Here is a 22,367-nt window from a genome sequence, read left to right on the forward strand (position 1 = left end):
TGTTGGAGAGGCCCATGTGGCAAGGAAATGAAGTAGCCTCCTGTCAGCAGCCAGCAGGGAACTGAGACTCTCAGTCTGACAGCCATGAGTAACTGAATCCTGCCAACAGCCATGTGAGCTTGGAAGCAGATCCTTCCCCAGTCAAGTCTTCAGATATGACCCCAGCCCTGGCTGATGCTTGATTGCACCTTGGGAGGGCCTGGGAAGCAGAGGAGCCAGCTAAGCCATGCCTGGACTCCTGACCCACAGAAACTGGGAGGTAGTCAGCATGTGTTGTTTTAAGCCACTAAATTTGTGGTAATTTGTTACACAGTGATAGATTAATACAAGTCCTGAGTGGGAAAGGTTGCATATATCACCCAGCTGAGGTTATGTTATTAACTAGAACCATCTTCCTTACAAGATAGTTTGATGATCAGCTGTGTTCCTGAACACACCCTTCAGAGACCTCACCACTTGACTAGTCAGAACTCTTTGGGCTTCAAGTGACAGAAACCCACTCCAACAAACTTAAGTAAAAATGAGATTTATTGACTTACATACTTGAGAGGTTAAGGATGTACCAAACACCCTCAACCTCAGATAAAAGGACTCTGATTGACTCTTTTTGAGATACATGCTGATATTAGGACCAATTATTGTGTCTAGATGCATAGGGTTCTCTGAGTGGTTGGCTTGCGTTGCATGTATGGGGAAGGGGAGAAGAACATTACATTTGAAAGCTTCATCATGTAAAATACAGATAGTTATCCAAAGGAAAATTTGTTTTTTCTCCAAAAAAGCAAGTATGCAGGCAAGCAAAACAATAGCTGTCTACTCTACTACCTACTACCCAGTATCTCATGAAAATATTGCTTCTAACCACGTACAAACATCTCTTCAAAAGAGAGTCTTGTAAATATGGAATATTGGATCTGTTTATAATTCTGGTGATTTAAAAAACATTTTTATTGAATTATAATATACACTATAATATGCACATGAGTATACATAGATGAATTTTCATAAACTGATTCTATCTTATAACCAACATCCAGATCAAGAGACATTACCAACACTGCAGAAGCCCTGCTTTGTGCTGCTTTTCAGTCATTATCCACAAATCCACATTCCTCTCTTTCTGCTGACGATAACCACTGTCCTAGCTTCTAACCATATTGATTAGCTTTGCCTATTTTTAGAATTTACATGAAGGGAACGACACCATATGCTGTCTTTCACATCTGGCGTCTTTGCTCCAAATTATGTTTCTTTTGTTTGTTTGTTTGTTTGTTTTTCAGAAACGGGTTCTCTCTCTGTTGCCCAAGCTGGAATACAGTGGTACAATTATAGCTCACTGTGACCTTGAACTCCTGAGTTCAAGTGATCATATCGCCTCAGCCCCCCAAATAGTTAGGACTACAGGCGTGCACCCCTATGCCCAGCAAATTTTAAAATCTTTTTATAGAAACGAGGTCTTGATATCTTGCCCAGGCTGGTCTTGAACACCTCTGGCCTCAAGTGATCCTCCCATCTCAGCCTCCTAAAGCACTGTGATTACAGGCATGAGCCACCCAACTTTATCCTTCTAAGATACATATTAATACATATTGTTGTAGTTATAGATTTATTTATATTTCTGCATGTATGAAAATATATGAGAATTTATCCATTTTACTGTCTATGGGCATTTTGGAAATTTCCATTTTGGGCATATTATTTAGGTGATGTTAGTAACATGTTAGTGCTTGTCTTTTGATGAACACGTGTATGCATTTCTGTTGGTATATATGTAAGTACAGAATTGCTGGGTCTTAAAAACTGTATATGTCCAGTTTTAGTAGATACTGCCAAACAGTTTTCCAAGAGGTTGTTTTAATTTACCATCCCATGAGTGGTACATGTGGATTCTGGTTGCTGCACATCCTTGCCAACACTTGGTATTTTACATCGTTTTTATTTTATCCATTCTGGTAAGTACTAATATCATCATGTTATGGTTTTAATTTGCAATTCCTTGATGATTGATGAAGATGAATACTTTTTAAAACTTAACAACTATTTGAATATCCTTTTGGTTTTGGTAAATCCTTTGGCCATTCTTCTATTGTCTTTTTTTTATCGATTTGTAGAAGTTCTTTATATATTCTGAATAGGAGTTGTCTAATAGAATTATTGCAGATATTGCCTGTAATTTTGTGGTTGCTTTTTCACTCTTTTTTTTTTTTTTTTTTTTTTGAGACAGAGTCTCACTCTGTTGCCCTGGCTAGAGTGAGTGCCATGGCGTTAGCCTAGCTCACAGCAACCTCAAACTCCTGGGCTCAAGCAATCCTTCTGCCTCAGCCTCCCGAGTAGCTGGGACTACAGGCATGTGCCACTATGCCCGGCTAATTTTTTCTGTCTATATATGTTTTTAGTTGTCCAGATCATTTGTTTCTATTTTTTTTAGTAGAGGCGGGGGTCTCACTCTTGTTCAGGCTAGTCTCGAACTCCTGACCTTGAGTGATCCACCCGCCTCGGCCTCCCAGAGTGCTAGGATTACAGGCGTGAGCCACCACGCCTGGCCCTTTTTCACTCTTAATGATATCCTTTGATGAACAGAGTTCTCAATTTTAACATAATCTATCAATTTTTTTCCTTTTATGTTTATTTTTTTCGTGTCCTGTTTAGGAAAACTTTGCCAACTAACAAACTTAATTCCAGAGAAGTTTCATCAAATCTTAGTGATGTTTTAGGGACCACATATTCAGGTGACTTATCAATAATACACATCAATTCAGGTTGTTATTTCAGTTACTTTTGATAGAGCCTTAATTTTTAAATTTCTGCATAGAACCCAATAGCCAACAAATGTGTTTCACTTCAGTAAAATATTGCTTTCACCTTACTTATTTTTTGGAGTCCTTGCTTAACCTCCAACTTTGTAGGAAAATTCAAAATGTTCTTTATTCAACTTTTTGTATTTTTTCAGACACAGCTTTGCCTAAAGAAAAAAGCACCCATTTAGTACAATGGGCTTTTGTCTGATGCTATTTGATAGCAAATCATTTACTTTCTCTGAACCACAATAACCACATATGCAAAAGTTGGAGAATAATTCCTGCCATTCCAACATCATGATGTTGTTATGAAAATAACAACAAAAATAACAATAAGATGAAAAAGTGCCTACAGCACACTAATACTTTATGAAGTTGCACACTGCCAAGAACTTTGGAAACAGGAGTATACAGAGATTCTGAGGTTTACAGTGTACCAAAGTGCACAGGAAAGTATCATAAATAACCCAGATTTTTCATGAAAAAAGTTAATTCACCAAGGAATAAACTCATTTATCTCTGGAGAAGAGTTCTTTCTTGTATACCTCTTCCAAAGCACAGCAAAAGGCTTTTTAAGGTTATATGCAAATGATAAAACCATGCCAGGACTCATAGAGCCAAAAATGTAAAAAGTTCAATAGTTGAATGCCGATTTTTGACACTAACATGTGATACTGTACATGAATCTATCGTTTTGTTTTGTTTGTTCCTGTTCAGAATCTACCTTTTTTACTGATTTATTTTGGGACGCTAACTACTCTTTCAAATCATGCTGTTGATTAAAGCCATTTTAGGAAATTCTGTAAGCATTTCTGTGAGAGCCAGTGTATAAGACCCCTCAAAAAACCTGTCTGCTTACTGTATAGTGTTATTTTTAAGCAAAAGTAGCATTACCCTTCTTGGCATCAGACTTCACTTTAAAAGATTTTAGACTGTGTCTGAAATCACAGCCTCCTTCCATGGAAGACTGACATCAGTTAAGTTGTTTACATAGAGTTACCCAGGCATGGGTTTCTGGATTCAGCAACAAACAAACAAACAAATAAAACCAAACAAAACCAAGGACACCCAGTTAAATTTGAATTTCAGATAAACAATGAATAATTTTGTAGTATATGTGCTATGCTCATATTAAATTCGAATTAACTGGGCCCCTGTATTTTGCCTGGACACACTACCTAGATGCTAAAGATCATTCTAGAAGAGCAGTTTCTGAAACTGCTTTATATAATGGCGGCATTACAAGACTAGAATATAGTCTCTCAAGGCAACTACTTTGAAGGAAATAGCCCTCATTTACACGTCTAAATCACGAGATTCCTTTTTTAAAAAAGGGATCACCTGATCTTATTCTCAGACTTCATTACATTACAGCCAAGAAAAGGAGACATTAGCAGGTAACATGCATAAAAAGTATATGGATTTCATTAGTGTTCATTGTTTATTACACCTTGGCCCATCTCGTCTCTTATATTAGCAGATAAATAGTTCCTTGTAACCTTTCTAAAATCAACTTGTGCTTATTTAATGAGTCAGATCAACTTGGTTTTATTCAAATATCGTAAGGAACAATGAATAAAATAAATAGAGAAGTTGTACTACCAAAACAATTAAAAAGGGAAATTCCCCATTGAAGACTGGCCTCTGAGGACCAGTTCCTGGTCTTAACTTTGTTCCTATGACTTCAGCGGTGGGAGCTATGAGATTTTCTTCTGGAGCACTCTACTGCCTCATGATTCTGTTGTTTGACCATTATCTAGTAATAGCAACTTGTCATGACAAAACCCAAGCAATAAAACAGCCAACACGTACATGGCATATAGACTGGAGAGGGCTGAGGCTGATGCATGGGAACAGGTGTTTTCATATCCTTTCAAGTATTTTAATAATGTTTATTGCATAGTTGGTGTTTTCCTGACACAATGTGCCTTCTGTACTCAACATGAATTTCCTTAGAATCACTTCTTTTTGTGCTCTCAGTAGTTTCCAATTTTATTTTAGAAAGGGGAATGTTACTTTTCTGTAGAAGAAAATTAATAGAAGACATAAAGGCAAACCATTTATACACTATATTGTTATGTATGATGAAAAATGGATGCTTTTTGACAATCAGAAGTGTTCGGCACAATGGTTGAATAAAGACGAAGTGCCAAAACACAGTCCAAAATTGAATATTCATCAAAAAAAGCTAATGGTGTCTGCTGGTGGTCCAGTGCTGGCATCATTCACTACAGCTTCATGAAACCTGGTCAGTCGATTACAGAAGATGTCTACTGCAGTCAATCGGACAAAATGATGAGGATGCTTGCCATTAAGTGGCCGAGATTGGTCAATAGAGACAGGCCTATCCTCTTGCAAGACAACACTGGACCACATGTCGCACAAACAACGTTGCTTAAACTACAGAAGCTGGACTTGGAAACTCTCTGTCATCCACCATTCACCAGACTTTGCACCAACTGACTACCACTTCTTCCAGGCTTTGGAACACTTCTTGCAAGGAAAAGTGTTCAATTCTCAACAAGTTGTGCAAAACGCTTTTTGCAATTTCATCGCCACTCGCTCTCTAGGCTGCTTCGCTGCTGGCATAAGTAAGCTACTGTTAAGATGGCAAAACTATGTTGATAGTTTAGCCACATACTTTGATTAATTGTACCCCTTTTTTGAGATACAATAAACTACACTTTTGATTCGATATTGGACATTTCATATTTAATGACCTAAATATAATATATTGGCACAAAGGTGTGGTGCCTTTACCGGATCATGTGGGACTCACATGTGTCACAAGTAGAGGTGTAGATGAATGAAATAAATTGTTTCCACCATTAGAGATTTTGAAACTGAGAGTCCACTGGGTTCCACGTCACTGCCTTATGAAAAGAACTCACTCACTACGTGGGAATTCTCCAAGTACCACCCTGCCTAAGTCATTCATCTTATGACGCACTGAGTGATCACACAGGCACTTGAAGTGACTCAATTTAAAGTCAAATACAGCCTGTGACATATAAGGTTTTCGAGGTTGACCTTCTAGCCTGGTAGATTCCCCCATCAGATGGGCCACAGAAGCTAGCTTACCCTGTCTGAGATTCTCTCTGAGAATTTTCAGGGCAAGAAAAGCCCTACAGAAGGAAAGCAAAAGAAAGTCAGCACCAGCCTGGGCCCAGCCCATCACCCCACCCAAACCAGAAGAGCAGGAGCCTAATACCATGGAACGTTCTGGGATTCCTCCTCCTGCCACCCAGACTCAGGGCTTTCTATGTGTTCCTGGAACACACAGCGAATTCAGTCAGCACAGCAGGTCATATCACCTATCACCACTTCCAGGAACCAGAGCAGTCACTTCGAGTACGGCAGAATCTCTGGCTTTAAAGAAAATTATCATCATAAAGATTATTAGTAATGAAAAACGTTCCACCTATCTAGATTGGCCTACTGATGTCCTAGAACATCCTTACCCTCTGGCCCAGACCAGAGTGAAAAATTGAAACAACAGAGGGAAGGATTGGCAGTGGCTAATGTCAGAAGGGAGAATCAGAATTTGGGGCTGTGAAGCTCTGTGACCTTCCATTTACTGAAGAGGAAACAGAGGCACAGAGACATTCAGAGACTTACCTAAGACCACCCAGCACAGTTGATACTGGAATCCGTGTCTTGGACTTCCAGTTCAATGTGCTTTAACTTGTGACATTATTAATACTTTTTATTTTAATTTTATTTTTTTTAGAGACAGAGTCTCCCTCTGTTGCCCTAGGCTGGAGTGCAGTGGTGCAATCATAGCTCACTACAGCTTCCACCTCGAACTCCTGGGCTCAAGTGATCCTCCTGCCTCAGCCTCCTGAGATGCTGGGACTACAGGCATGATTCACTGCACTTGGCCATTCTTTTTTTTTTTTTTAATATAACAACGTAATATTTCAAAAAAATTGAAAATTTTAGAAAAAAAAATCACTCATAATCACAAACTTCCAATAACTATTATGTTCTTATGTATTCCCTTCTAACATTTCTTTATTTTCATATGTTTAACGTAACCATGGCCAATAATTATGTGTTTCTGTTTTTTAAAACAAAACAAAATATTTTCTTACCTACAATTTAAGTCAATATTTAATGTTGATTCACATTTATTTATTGAATGTGTCCATGCACCAGGTATGGTTCTAAGTAAAACAAACTCACTGTCCTCACAGAGCTAACATTCTAGTGGGGCAAACATAGAATACATAAATAAACAAATAATGTACAATATTTCCCCATCAATGAGGATAATTCGTTCCTGAATAAAGGTCCTTATGGAGTGAATTCTCACAGGTCGAAAATGTACCTAACATTAATTTTGACAGAAAAAACATTTTTTCTCTTGAGCTCCCCAGTTAACACCCATTTACACTAAAATAACACCAATCTCATTAAAATAGACACAGTTATTTCCTGAGTAATAGTTATCATAGGATTTATGTCTATGTTCACAAAGCATCTCTATGATACTCAGTGTCTATGTAATTCAATGTTTAACGCCAAAAAAAAAGATGAACCATAATGTCTAAAGACACTGATGACAATGATGCTCAAAACGGTTATTTCCGTGAGTATTTTAAAGGAGAAACCTAAGGCAACCTGCATGATTTCCAAGACTGCAAAGATGATGCATGGTAACTCACGCTGAATGTGCTCAGTGGCTTCCTAGGCCCAGGGAATCTAAATCCATTCTCCTAAATGTGAAGAATACCTCATAAGCTAAAGTTGAGGAGCTAACTAAACCCATTAAAGTCTATTTCATATAACACTCCCCCCGGCCCTAATAGAGTCCCATCCAGGTCAGGACTGAATAATGTAATGGCAGCTTGTGATAAGTGGTAGGAAAAATAGGACAAGGAGGACAGGGAATGATGGGGTGAGGATGGAGGTGTGGTGACATTGAATTATATAGACACTGAGTCTGGGGTGAGGAAGCCCCCTGAGGGAGGGCTAAGTGGTAGGAGCTGATGCTGAGCACTTTGGAAGCCAGTGGAAGAGTTTGAGCAAGGAGAGACCCAATTAGATACATATGTGAAAAGTAGGCTCTTAGTCAGGGAGATAAGTTAGGAGACTATCGTGGAACTCAGCTGAGAAAAGAAGGTAGCTTGGGTCAGGGTTACAACAGCGCAGACAGAAAGTAGTTATATTTTAGTTGTATTTTACATATACTAATGACAATAACAATAATACTAAATGCCTTTCTTGTGCTTTCCCTATGCCGGATTCTAAATGCTTTAACATACATTCACCCACATACCCCTTACAGCAATCCCATGACAATGGTAGGCACTATTGTCATCTCCATTTTCAGATGAGAAAACGGAGGCGCAGAGAGATTCAATGGTTTGTTTAAGGTTAATCCATATAGGAAATGCTGGAGCTGAGCTTTGGTCCCAGGCATTGTGGCTGCAGAGTGGAGATCCATAACCACTGCATACACTGGTTTTGGTCTGAGCAACTAACTGGGTGGGTGGTGTTGCCATAGGCTGGGACAGGAATATCTCCAGCAGAGCAGAGTCAGGGAGTGGATATCGAAGGGCTGGGTTTTAGTCTTTTGGCCATGCTGAGTGTGAGATGCCTCTTAGACCTCTGAGGGGAGACGTTGTATGGCCACCGGGTGTAAAACGTCTGCACACTCCGGAGTTGTCAGTTTGGTGGCTGTGCAACCTAATGTGTTTAGCTGGAAACATTTTGCTTAGTTTTCCATGTATCTGCCATCACTTTATCACCACACTTTTAGAAGAAACTTCTAAAACTCCTCTCTTATAGAGGTTGAACTCGTAAGGCAACCTGGATGTTCCATTGCTTTTTCTTAGAGATGGTTCCACATGGAGCCTTCTGACAACGTGCTCCATTGGGGACTAGCTGCTCATTCCTTCCTCCAGGATCACCTATTTCCTAACTCCCATGTCTTCCTGTTCGTGCATTTCCCCTTCTGTTTTCATCGAGCACATCTTCCAGAAGTTTCGTGAGACATGATGTGTAGGGAATACAGTTTTTGAGGCCTTACATATTTGAAAAAATGTTTATTCTCCTCTCACGCTCAATTGATAGTTTGGGTATAGAATTTTAGGTTGGAAATAATTTTTCCTAAAAAACTTTGAAAGTATTGTTTTATCATCTTGTGGTTTTCAATGTTGCTGTTGAGAAATCTGATGCCATTCTGATTTCTGATCTTTGTATATGACCTATTTCTCTCTCTCTCTCGAAACTTTTAGAATTGTTTTTATGTGGTTCTGACATTTCAAGATGTTGGTTCTTGATGTGGGTGTTTTTAAAGTCACTGTCTACACACTTGGTGAGCACTTTCAATCTGAAGAATACGTTCTTACGATTTTTAGAAATTTTCTTGAATTTTCCTTTGATAGTTTCCTCCCCTCTACTTGCTCTCTAGAATTCCTGTGGAATTCTAGGAATGTTTTAGGAATTGAACATCTAATTTTCTTTTCTTTTCACTCCTATTTTTTATCTCTGAGTATTTTTGTTCCACTTTATAGAAGGTTTCCTCAACTTTATCTTCTAACTCTTTCACTGATCATTAATTTCTGCTCCTATATCTTTTAATTCCCAAGAGCTCCTTCTTATTTCTACATGCGACATTTTAATAGCAAAATTTTCACTTTTTATGAATGCAAAATTTTCCTTCTTTTCTCAGAAAATGTTAACTCTAGTTTTTAAAGGGTTTCCTTTGCCACCTGCATGGACTGTTTGCTTAATGTTTCTTTTACAGTTTATTTTGGACTCTGTCTCCTATGTGAAAGGGTTTTTTCCAAATGGCCAGTGATCCCTAACTGGCTATTCAGTTTAAAGAGAGAGGGACCATGAGCTACTCAGAAACTCTGTGTCTGGAGGCTGGACTTGTTGGAAGGCCTCACTTTAGGATGGTCAGGTGGGGGGCCCTGTCTTTTTATAGAACTCCTAAATGCCAGTATTTGTAGGTGTGTTCTCTTGGGGTGGTGGGTTTCTCCAGAAAGGAATTCCCCCTAGTCTTGCCTAAGAAAGTGTAAGTCTGATATTAAGCATGCTGAGAGTCTGGTAGGAGAAAGGATGGGTAGGTCAGGGTTGGGGTGTCTCACTATGCATTAGGCAAACTTCCTCCAATCCCTGTTTTCCAGTAAAATGCTTCACTCCAGCCCTTAGTTGTGACTGGTGTCCTCAAGCCAGAGTTGTTTTTTTTTTTTTTTTTAGTTTAACCTCTCCAGAAAGGGTATCTTTAGTTTTCTGCCAAGAAGAAGGGGGGAGGGGCAGTTACTTAGTTGCCCAGCCTAGCAGAGGAGAAAGGGTGTGGTCTCTAAGAACTCCTTATAAAAGCCTTCGGGTTTTTCATTCTACCCCATATCTTCCCCTTTAAAGACATATGGCATCTCTGGTTTTTGACACTTCTTGTGGGGGTGGGGGGATAATGTAGTACGAATTGTTTTGTTCTTGTTGGCTTCCTTCCCTTAAGGTATTTAGCAAGTGAAGAAAGCCGAAATCAAAGTCTATTTCTCCTTGTTTATCTGCATTCATTCTTGCATTGGTTCTTCCAAAATTGTGTTGAATACAATTGATAGTGTTATTTTTCTGCAGTCATCTCCTCTCTCCTTCTCTTTGTCCTTATAGGCTAACCAACATTTTTATTCCTTTGATGCCATTTTAGTGGAATATATACAATCAGCGTATTTTACTAGACATTTTTCCTTCTTTGTTTATAATTTTCTATATCCAAAAGAGGATTTAAGATTGCTTGTAATAAAAGATACATAAACAAAAAAGGTTGACATTTAGGGGAAACAACCCAAATTAAGTAGTGACAGACAGGAAATATTTGTGCCAGAAAACTAGGCTAAAACTCCTCTGCTAGGCTGGGCAACTAAGTAACTGTCCCTTCCCACTTCTTGGCAGAAAACTAAAGATACCCTTTCTGGAGAGGTTAAACTGAAAAAAAAAAAAAAAAAAAAACAACTCTGGCTTGAGGGCACCAGTCATAACTAAGGACTTGAATGAAGCATTTTACTGGAAAACAGAGATTAGAGGAAGTTTGCCTAGTGCATAGTGAGACACCCCACCCCGGACCTACCCATCCTTTCCCCTAACAGACTCCCAGCATGCGTAATATCAGACTTATATTCTCTTAGGCAAGACTAGGGGGATTTCCTTTCTGGAGAAACCCACCACCCCAGTGATTGCACAAAAGTTGACCCTTACTAAACGCTGAAAGGAGAACCTGGAGGAGTTTCACAGCTCTCATTATCTAACAGGAAGTACGCCAGGGCATCAGATGAAACTTCTACTGCAAGTTTATTGAGTGAGTTGCTTCTATTACTTAATAAAAGTATCTGGTGGTCCAACTTAGAACTGATTCCATTGAGGAGGTTAGAATCAGACCCAGATAAGAAAGAAACAAAATAAAAGAAAACAGACGTGAGGGGTAGAGATGCTAAGAGTTGAGTGATTCGCATCTTTCCCAATTCAAGCCATATGATGACACCTGCTATTGTTACTCACTCTAAGTTCCCAGGTTACTCAAACAGGGTTTCTAGGTGGAAGGGACATTAAGCAAGTACTCTGTAGAGGAATCCTATACCCTTCTCTTCCTTTGCCATTTCAAAAGGATATTCTTGAAACCCTCTAGCAACTGTCATTGTGATTTCAAGGCAAAGAATGAGCAGACAGTAGGGAATCGTGTTGGGAGGATACCTTCCTTTAATTTTCCTCTCAAAATGAGAGAAAAGAGGCTTTCCCCGCCCCCTCATAAGAAAGCACATGAGTAAGCCTAGATTCAGGGTCCAATAAGATCACTCTCATATTTCCAAATTTCACTTTTATAAATTTTGGGGAAATTCTCAATGCCAACAGGCATTGTAAAGTAGCATCAGTACAATAACAAGGTTAGCATTTTCTTTACACAATGAACAGTACTGGGTTCTGGGAATTTACAAAAATGAGCAAGCAACAGTCCCTTTTCCCAAGGAGCTTATGATCTCTCACAAGAGACAGTAAAATGGCACAAATGATTAATAGAGGAGACACCTGTTAGAGTGCCTTGCCAGCTTATCACCCTCTTACATGGAGACCTAGTCCCTCCTCCCCACCTACAGGGTGAATCTGGGCAGCCACAATGGGAACCCTGCCCTTCTGGCTGCAGCCTATTAGATTAGAAGTTCAGGTACATGTCACCCAAGCCGAACCCTTGATTTCCTCTCTAAGGGATTTAAAATTGGCACTAATCAGTCTCTACTGTCCACTGATTTAAGGGCATATAAGCACTGGCTTGGATATTTCTGACCAAATACCAGTGGCAATGCAGAGAAAACCCATCTGGAGAGAGAGAGGGAAGAACAAAGCAGCCACGTGGAGTGGCTTTCCAGTCCTAGTTTTGGCCTCATGGAAGCCATGAGATGATACTCCTGCATTAAGAGCCTTGATTCAAACAACTATAATACTGCACCACTATGAAGGCCAAGAAATGAGTATAAACGTGCTAAAGGGGCCCCAAGAAGGAGAGGGAGTACCTCTGGTTGTGGAGCAGGTGGGATTAGGAATAGTGAAATATTTCATGACAAATTTCGACAATTTAGTCCACCTTAAATGATGAGTAAGATTCTAATAGGAGGAGATGGGTTGAGAGCATTAGTGAAAGGAACCATGTGAGGGAGAGAAAAGCGGGGGGCATGTTCCATGATGAGTGGGAATGGTGAGGTTTTCTGGTGAAAATTCAAGAGCTCTTGGAGCAGATTCTATCCTTGCATTAGCTGTGACACAATTCAGCACATTCTAGGTCCTTTCTCCACTTGGAAATAATTACCACCAACTATTAATATAAATCCATTCTCCCTGGCCTCCCTCTAACTACTTCGCTTTAAAAAAAAAGTAAAGAGGCCATTCAGAAAAACTCCTGTATTTCTATGAAAGAAACCTACTCCAACAAGATACTAAATAACTTATAATGCAATGCTGTAAATTGTTTCCTTGCTACAGAATAATTAGTAAATAAACATTTTGCAGTAATGGGAAGTGAGTGATAGGAAATACAACCTAATTTCACTCTAGGGAAACTTGCTTGGCTCTGTTGGCTCTCTTCTCAATATCTGTATCAAAGACCTACAGATGTAGCAAAGGGCCACTGATTACTTTTCTGGGGAAAAATGATGTTTTGTCACATTTTAAAAATACTCCAAAACATGGGGCTGAAAAAAAAGTACATATACACTTTTGTCATTTAAACCACCATTTTTCACAAAATATTAAATGTGAATATACTTCTAAAACTTGAAAGAACTATATGGTTATAAGGCATTACATAAATAAGCACATGATATATTTTTGTATGTTTATAAGTACATTGATTAGTGAGGGGAATAAAACTAAAATAGGAAAGTTCTGGAGAGAAACAAAAAGGTGAAGATTTGTACTTTATAGGTAATATCATCTATCTTATTTAGGGAAGGATCTAGTTTTTCTACTATAATAACATAGACAAAAAGCCAATGGAATTTTAAATTTGAAGGCAGCTCATGTAACTTTACTTAACTGTTGACTCGTTAACAATTTTAAATATTATTTACCCCCAAGCCAATCTTTATCATAGCATTGTATTTAGAACTTCCGTGAACTCAAAATCCCATCCTTCCTTGACCAAGTGTCTGACACAGATATATATAAGTATATATTCTTTTAAATAAATACTATATGTAAATATGTGTAGATAATATATAAATATAGTAAATTTCACACAGGTGGGACATCATTCCAAACCACATATTTGTTTAAATGATTGAATTACTTGGATTTAACTTCTATTTCCCTCTTTATTTCCTTCTGAAAATGTTATGCAAATAACATTTTACAAACCAGTTTACAAAAAATAAAATCTGATATAGCTTTCTTCACACACTGAGCTGGACTAAATGCATTGTGTGGATTATTTACCAAGGATCAACTGGTGAATTATGAAGATGTGTGAAAAGGAACAAGGACAGCCAGAAACAGACCTATAGCTGGGCGCATTTGTCTAGCATGTACATTTTAGAAGGAAAACTTGAGAATTATATTACTTTGTGAGCATAACTCACATGTTATTAGTAATATTTCAAGACAAGCCACTTAAAATATGTCATGAGTGCTGATACAAGAAATGCTCTTTTCTTCTGTGTGCTTGCAAGTGTCTTTATTTAATTGTACACATTTGTGCCTACCTTTAACACATACCTGCATTTGGACTCTAAAAAGTACAGCACTATCATTAAGAGAATAAACTCTGAAATCAGACCTAGATTAAAACTCTTAATCACCATTTCCTTGGGTAAGTGGCTTAACCATTTTAAAGCAGTTTAAAGCAATTTCCTTTTTTGAAAAATGGAGATAATTCATTTTTCAAGAGCAATAGAATTATATTAATGATTTTAATAAAAGGTGCCAAACATGTATGTGTCACATCCTAAGGCTCATTAAACAGTAGGAATTATTATTAATATTACAGCAACTATCATTTCTACCACAAACTGTAGGGGATCACAAATGTTTGTTGAATAAAAACGAAGGCAACCAATAACTAGCACAGACTTTTCCCTCTCCTTTATAATCGTTTACCTGTCTAAGGACTGTGATCTCAGCTCACTGCAAACTGTCATCCAAATCAACCTACTGTCACCCACTAACCTATCAAATAAAGCAATCTGAAAACTCTCGGCACATCTTCCCGCAAGGACCCGGACTGGACTGTTGAACTGGAAAGCTCAAATGCAAGGCGTGACAATTGCCCTTCGTCCCACACTCCCCCGCCGGTCGCCTACTCATTTAAAGGGTGCGTCCCCTCGGGTGCCACTTGGTAAAATCTGCGCTGAGCGCTCTCTGTGGATTCGCCGGACGTGGCTGGAGGCTCCAGTTCTCACCTGCCTGGGTGTCCCTCGCGCGCCGGCAATCCCGGCCACCCCGCCTGGTCCCGCACCTGGTGAGCGCTCAGCCCCAGACCCAGGTTTTAGGGGCCCGGCTCGCAGCCCTGGGCGCAGGGACGACTGCCAGCCCGTGTCCCCACTGCCACCTTGGCGGGGCGCTCAGAGTCGCCGGGAACAGACACCTGGGGGACGGACACCGGGGGACGCCTGCAGTCCCCGCAGGGCGCCACTCCCGCCGGGAGTAAGAAGCGAGCGCCCGGCGGCCGAGGCCACAGCGCCAGGCTCGGGCTGCGCGCCGGGGCCATGGACGCGCCGCGGGGAATCGGCACCTTCGCGGTGTGGGACTATGTGGTGTTCGCCGGCATGCTGCTCATCTCGGCCGCCATCGGCGTCTACTACGCCTTCGCGGGCGGCGGCCAGCAGACCTCCAAGGACTTCCTGATGGGCGGCCGCAGAATGACCGCGGTGCCCGTGGCGCTGTCCCTCGCCGCCAGCTTCATGTCGGCGATCACGGTCCTGGGCACCCCCTCCGAGGTCTACCGTTTTGGGGCCATATACGGCATCTTTGCCGTCACTTACTTCTTCGTGGTCGTCATCACCGCGGAGATCTTCCTCCCGGTGTTCTACAGACTGGGAATTACCAGCACCTACGAGGTAAAGGGGGAGGGTGGCCTGGGACGGTGGAGGTGGGGGACTCTTCAGGCTTCTGGAGGAATTTTCTTGGGGGCACACTCTCCCCACCACGTGGAAATCTCTCCCTGTCCACATTCATCACCTGCCCTCTCCCCGGCTCTGTCCCATTCCCCCCGCCCCCCTTTCCGGGGAGAAGGTCCTGTAAGGGCAGGGGGCCGGTGGGGGGAATCTTGGAATTTACTCTCCTGAGCTCGGTGAAAACACAGGCTTCCAAAGTAAAGGCAGTGGATTGGACTAGTGCTCGCTAGGGTCCTTTCTACCTTTAACATCTTTGATTCCCAGTCAAGGGGAAAGATTTCAAAACTTTTTATTTGGAGGGAAGGGTAAGTCACTCAAATCTCAGCTCCTTCTTCTTGAAATGAATCCTCTTGCTCCGGGTCCTCAACACCATTCACTTTTCCAGGATAGTTGCTGAAGAATTTGTGCCACCCACTCCACACACACACCCTTTCCACCAGGAGCAGGCACCCAGGTGATTAAGGGGCTGTATTTCTTGTCTCAGTACCTGCATTTCAGGCCAGATTTTTACCACTTCCTAGCTAGGTGAAACTGGCCAATTTATTTGACCTTTTGTGCCTATCTCCTCATCTCAGAAAGAATAATAATAAAAACACCTACCTCATCCGGTTGTTGGGAGGATTAAATGAGATGATGTGAGGTGTAGCATTTAGAATAGTGCCCGACACAGAATAGTAAGTGCTGGATAAATGTTGGCCGTAATTACTGTAGTGGTGCTAGTGGTGGTGGTCGTTACCTTGGAATCAGGAAAATTAGACAAAGTTCTCAAACAGCCCTGTCTTTTCCATGGAAAGATAATTAAGGAAAACCGTTTTTCTTCTGTTGCACAGGTTCCCTGATTACAGGTTTTCTCGAGTTGTCTGCAGGAAAGGGCTTTGCAAAGAAGATGAATGTTTTGGTTTAGTTTAAAGAGCTGTTGAATGGGGGAGGGGGGATAAAAGCTCAGGGGAGCCATATGGCTACTTCCATGCCCTCAGTGGTTGCTTTCACCCAGGCACGGATCCATGAGCTCTGTGGACAAGCCCACAGTCGTTTCCTCTTTAATAGTCCATTACCCAGACGGCTCCAATCCAGGGCCACTGGAAGGTGGTTTCCTAGTGAGGCTGCTTCAACTGGTGCTGGGGACAGGGCCCCAGTGGCACAACAAGCATTGGTGACAAGCTCTGCCTGGGCTCTAGTGACGTCTTCCAGGGTGAGTCACCCCTGGGGCAGCACTGCCTTCCACTCACTCTGGTCACTGTGTTTGGGAGAGCTCGCTCATCACCCCAGAAGTGAGTAGGATGGAATTTCTCTGTTTTGCTCAGAGGTGACAAACTGGCTGCCCCAGGCTGAGTTCAGTCCTCAATCATGGGGTTTTTTTTGTGGGTGATTTTCGTTTTTTGTTTTTTTTTTTTTTTTTTGCCTTATAGTGTTTTGGAAAAAAAAATGTTAATAATTAATTTATTATTTAATTCTGACATCTTTTGAAAACTCAGAAGACTGGTGACACCAGGCCCACATTCCCCGTGGCCACAGGAACTCCAGTTTATAGCTATTATTCTCACTCTCTATTAACTTCTAGACTGAGGTCTTACTGTGTTTGCATAGTTACTTTCTTATGGTGGAGAAATCTTTATTTGTACTTACGTCTGTCTCAAAAAAATGTGAAAGGGAAAATGGACAGGGGTGAAGGGGATTCTTGCTTCCAGGGAGATATGAGAGAACATATTTCTTAGTGGATGTGAGGAATAGTCCAACATGTTAATAGATGAACACTTGGCCAATGTCACTCATATATATTACCTGATGGGACCTGCAGGCATTTGAGTCTGTGAGCTCTGATCTGTAGCTAACCAACTCCAAAACTTGGAACGAGTTTTTAAAAGTCTGGCAAGAGGACTTCAGTCCCCACAGATGAATGCTGCTCTCGTAATCACTGACCCGTGCCTCTTCAGGGCTGCGGCATTAACTCAAACAGAAACAGAATTCCCACACGTTTACAGTGGTAGAGGTTAAGTTAGCAGGGGAACCACCTAAAACTGGCAAAAAGCTAAAGTTCATTGAATGCTTAATACATGCTGGGCACTGGGCTGCATGTTTTACATACATTATCTGACTCAATACAGAACAGTCCTTGGGAGGGAGGTACTGTCAGAGCCCCATTGTGCAGGCAGAGAGACTCGGAGAAAGTTATGCTACTAAGAGAGTGTGAAGCAAGGTAGACACATGCCTGGCAGCATACTGGCTGTTCCTGAAGGCTCTGGTGAGTCTGTTATAACTCCAAGCAGGGCTTATACCAGGACAGAGAGAACAAGGGAAGCAATACAGGACACATGGTGTTGTGGTCACACTGCAGGTGTCTACCACTAAAGGGGCCAGGTGATTGAGGACAGGGAAGTCAGGCAACATGCTATGAGCCTGACAATTGGCCATGGCGAAGACTTTTTTTCTGTAATCATTGGTTTGTTGTTTTATGCTGAAAGGTGGAACTACTTATACAGAGTACATGGTACATTGAGTAATAGATACCCTGGCATTCTTGATCAAGTATGAAATCACCCCCTATTTACATTTCTTTAGCTAAAATTGGCTGTTCACAAGCACTTTTTTCAATTTATCACTGCCTTCAAAATGTAGGCCTGACAGATGTTTAGCAACTTCCAGACCCATAGAGTGGCATGAAGTATAATACAGGAATCCAGTTTAATTCAACACTTCTTTGGGATCTTTCCAGATCCAGGTAAATCTGTGTTTGAACTGAATTGCTCAGACCTTATTATTTATTTATTTGTATCAACAGAAACGTTAGTGTCCCTAAGTTATTCAAAGTTCTGAGGACTGTAAGCACATATTATCTGTCTGTAGTTTTATCTGGAAATTCTAGAGCTATTCTCTAAGCCTACTGTACGGTGACGTGGGCTTCTGGTTAAGTCTCAATGTATTTCCTCAGCAGCCTAATAACCAATAGCTGAGACTTCTTGGTTCTGTCTGGTGTTGGTCTTGTGTGAGCTTAAACCATAGGTTTTCCTGGATCGACTGATCTTGGGGAAAAAATTAATATATACAAGTTATTTGGTTCAACTTGCTACATTCTTACCTCTGTTACATTTTTTTCTCCCAAGTTTTCTTTAGTCTCTAGCAATTTGGTTACTTGTACCTAGAAGGCAAAGACTTGTCTATTCATGTTCATTCATGTGTTGAGGAGTTTATAGAGGTTTACTAAAAGAACTCTGAAGAAATAACACTGCCCTGTTTCCAGGCTTAGGAAACTTCTCTAGTTTTCTAAAAAGTCTTCCAAAATATACTTGAATGATTTTGACATATGTAATTCACTCAGATTCAAGTTTCTTGAGGCACATGGATTTGGACACCACTAACTTCTTAAAATTTTACTTTTGAATGAACAGGTTATGACATTTTCCCATTCATTTAGTCTCCAAACCCTACATTAAGAGGGAAAAGAATTATTACTATGCTCATTTTAAAGAGAAGAAACCTTAGATTTGGACAGTGATTGCCTCAAACTCTTCCTCCAATGAGCTATGCTGAGTTGTGTATTTGTCACCCATCAGTGATTTTTGGAGGCCCTACTATGTGCCAGTGCCATCCACTCACTTACTGAGTCTTAAACATGTGGTCAGGTTGTTTATTTATGTATGTGTAATAATGTGGTTATGTGCATGGATTTTGGCATCGAAGATTTTATATTTGTGTTGTGGTCCTGCCAATTATTAGGTTGCAAACATGGTATTCTCTCTGAGTCCCAGCGTCCTCATCTCTAAGATAAGCTTATGCATAGTACCTGCCTCGTAGAGTTGTTGGGAAGATGCACACAGCAAATGCTCCGTGTTAGCTATGATTATGGAGCAAAAATTTCTGATGTTGTTTCCTCTGATTATTACCTAATGTCAGTTTTTCCTTCTTTTTTTCTGCTATATGAAAAGACTGTTGTTAGCTTTAAACTTCTTAGTAATAATATTCAAGTTACAGACTGTCTTAGACCTCAGCCCGGAAATTGTACGATTCTAACCCTGTATGTTAAAAGTATGGTATATTATATAATGTAGGAGGCAAACAGGCCGTATTACAAGATATAGCAGATTTCAAGGAGAGTGAGAGAAATTGGCAGAATCATTGTCTCTGAACAGAAACTGACTTGGGTGATTTAAGTGAAAAAAGAAAAAAAAGGTGGAAGGACATTCAGATAGCTCATAGAACAGATCGAAAAGCTGAATAAGAAGGCCTTGGAAAGGACAGAATCCACTCTGTCAGGATCAGTCTGCTCTTGTCATTTTCTTGTATCTTGCCTCTGAGATTCAAATACCTGTTGGGAGAGAAGCTGATTGGCTGAGCTGGTGTCATGTGACTTCCTCTTGGTCAATAAAGACAGGGCACCTTGATTGACAACTTCATCACAATTGCCTGCAATCAAGTACAAAGGGTTGGTTACCCAAGCGAGTCAAGGGAAATGTAAGGAGTAGATACCAAAAAAAGAGGAGAACAACAGATTGTTCACCCTAAAAATATAGAATGTAATTTTATTTGTATGATATTCTGGAAAAGGCCAAACTAGGGAAGGAAAAAAGATCAGTGATCGCTAGGGTTTGAGGCTGGGAGGAGGGCTTGAACACCAACGAGAGGCATAAGGGAGTTTTCTGGGGTGATGGAACTGTTTTGTGTCCTGATGGTGACGGGGGTTACATGGACCTATATATGTGTTAAAACCCATTGAACTGTACTCTAAAACTAGAGTCAATTTTGCTGTATGTAATAAAAATAATAGTAACATAAAAATAGAAACTACATATCAGTTATAAAGTTGCCTTAAATTTCTAACTCTTCTTAAGGCAATGATAAAAAAAAATGTCCAGAGGATTCACATAATAACTATCTTTCCTTTTTTGGAGACAGTACTTAGAACTTCGATTTAACAAATTCATTCGTCTCTGTGGAACAATCCTCTTCATTGTTCAAACAGTAAGTAGCTCTCCATTAATTTATTTTGTCTTTTGTCATCTAAAATGTTTTTAACCATGGCATCTGGGTTAAGCTTGCTTGGGAAACACATGACAGATAACAAAGAGATGTTGAAAATATGAGGAAACAAAAAAGAAAAACACTTGTCACTACACAGCATTAGCCATTGAGATCATTAAACAGTGTTTCAGTAAATGCTTTGCTTCCTGGAAAAACAGAATGATTTAAGTGAATGTTAAATATCATATTGATCAAGCAACATTAGGAAAATATAATTTTCCCTTATCCCTCCTGCCCCCACCTCCACCAAGGTGACAGTAAGGACATTTCTAGATGACAAAGATATTTGAAGGAGCTGTAGTAGCTGAAATTAGGAATTCTAACGAAGGGAAAACAAGTTGCATGTTTCACAATATTTTTACTACATGTTGAGTAACAGGTATGAAAAAATTAACTGACGTGGGAAAACAGCAGGAAATAGTTTACTTCGTTTGAAAGCATACTTTAAAAATCAGTGCTCTTTTAAAAATTGAACTATAAGACCTGATCGTTATGAGTTCTGGAGGAGTTTTTAAAGATAAATACTCAATCCAGTAATTCTAGAATATGCACGTATGGATTTATTGATTGACACAAAGGGAAGGCAAGGATTTTCCAAGTAGCCAGTGACAGAGAACACCTTCCCACTGCACATCCAGCCGCTGGGGGACTGTAATGATCGTTGTTATGTCACTTGTATCTGTCTTCCTCTTGGCAGTTAAGCACTTTAGGGCCAGTTGGTAATGTAGGCGGAGGAAAGGGTTTTCATTCTCATCTCTAATTACAATTTCATTTCTTCAGTCAAAAGCTACCTAAGTATTTGCTGCAGCGAGACAGAGTGCCTTTGTAAATTATTTAACTCGACTCTATTTCATGTATTTGTAAATTGCACAACTTAAATTTTATCAGTCCTTAACACTTGCTGTGTAAAAGGAAGGTGCCCTTTGGGGTCTGGTAGAGATTCCGATACAGAGCCAAGCCTGGTAGCCGGCATTTGCCAACTGTTCAGACCCTCTTTGGATCTTAGAAATGTCAACAGAAATGAGAAATGGGGGCAAGGGTGGTAGGAAGGTGGGCCCTGGTCACATTTTTATTAATAAATCTTCAACTTGGACAGAATAATGACTGTGAAAAGCTAGCTCATTTTTGCAAAAAGAGAGGAGCTTTAGCATCTCCCATCTGAAACACTTCCATAGCTTTACCTACGTAATATAATCAAACATTATTTAATATTAGTTATTTAATACTTAATATGTTTTCTATAATATTTTTATGGAATTAATCACAGAACTAGCTTCTATGTGATATATTTGAAAGATCAAATGCAATGAAAATATTTTGAGAAAAAGGCTGCATTTATCTTACTCATTGTTTTACCCCAGATCAACAAATATTTGTTTACTTGTATGAATGAAAATAATAAATAATATTAAAAAGGTGGAATACAGTTTCTGTTGGCTTTTAGAATTTTTAGTGCAAATTTACACTTTTGTTTAATTTATGGATATATAAACTTTTTAAAATCTGTTTAAAAAATGTTTACTGTCTTCTCAATTAATTATGCAGTAATTAAGAATAGTTTAAAGACATATGATTGATGGTCCATCCTCTTTTTATTTTTTTATTTTTTTTGTGTGTGTGTTTTTTTTTTTTTTATTTCAGCAAATTATGGGTGTACATATGTTTAGGTTATGTGTGTTGCCCTTGGTTCCCCCCCGCCACCAAAGTCCGTGTTTCAAATATGTCCATCCTTCAGGTAGTGCGCATTGCCCTCCTTGTGTATACAAATACCCCTCCCCTGCCATCCTCTTTTTAAATGAATATTTTTTCTTTTTTCTAACTGTTTTAGATCTAGGAAAACTGATTTCAAGCTTGAGTTGGTGGATCAGTGACCGTTTGCCTTAAGCACCACATAAAAAGTCCATATTTTTGCATAAAGTTGGTTGTAAAAAGTGTCTGTAAC

General features: G+C 39.9%; 1 protein-coding gene across 1 annotated transcript in view; it reads left to right on the top strand.

Moving 5' to 3' along the window:
• The first annotated feature begins 14,957 nt into the window (after window positions 1-14,957).
• Window positions 14,958-22,367, top strand: part of SLC5A8 (solute carrier family 5 (sodium/monocarboxylate cotransporter), member 8) — a 54,897-nt gene continuing 47,487 nt past the window's right edge. The window contains exons 1-2 of the mRNA XM_012663982.1: window positions 14,958-15,352; window positions 20,300-20,365. Of these exons, the coding sequence (XP_012519436.1) occupies window positions 15,002-15,352; window positions 20,300-20,365 (417 nt within the window). The 5' untranslated portion in view covers window positions 14,958-15,001. The remainder of the gene's footprint in view (window positions 15,353-20,299; window positions 20,366-22,367) is intronic.

This window comes from Propithecus coquereli, unplaced genomic scaffold (genome assembly GCF_000956105.1).
Source record: "Propithecus coquereli isolate 6110/MARCELLA unplaced genomic scaffold, Pcoq_1.0 Scaffold85, whole genome shotgun sequence".
Lineage (NCBI taxonomy): Eukaryota > Metazoa > Chordata > Mammalia > Primates > Indriidae > Propithecus > Propithecus coquereli.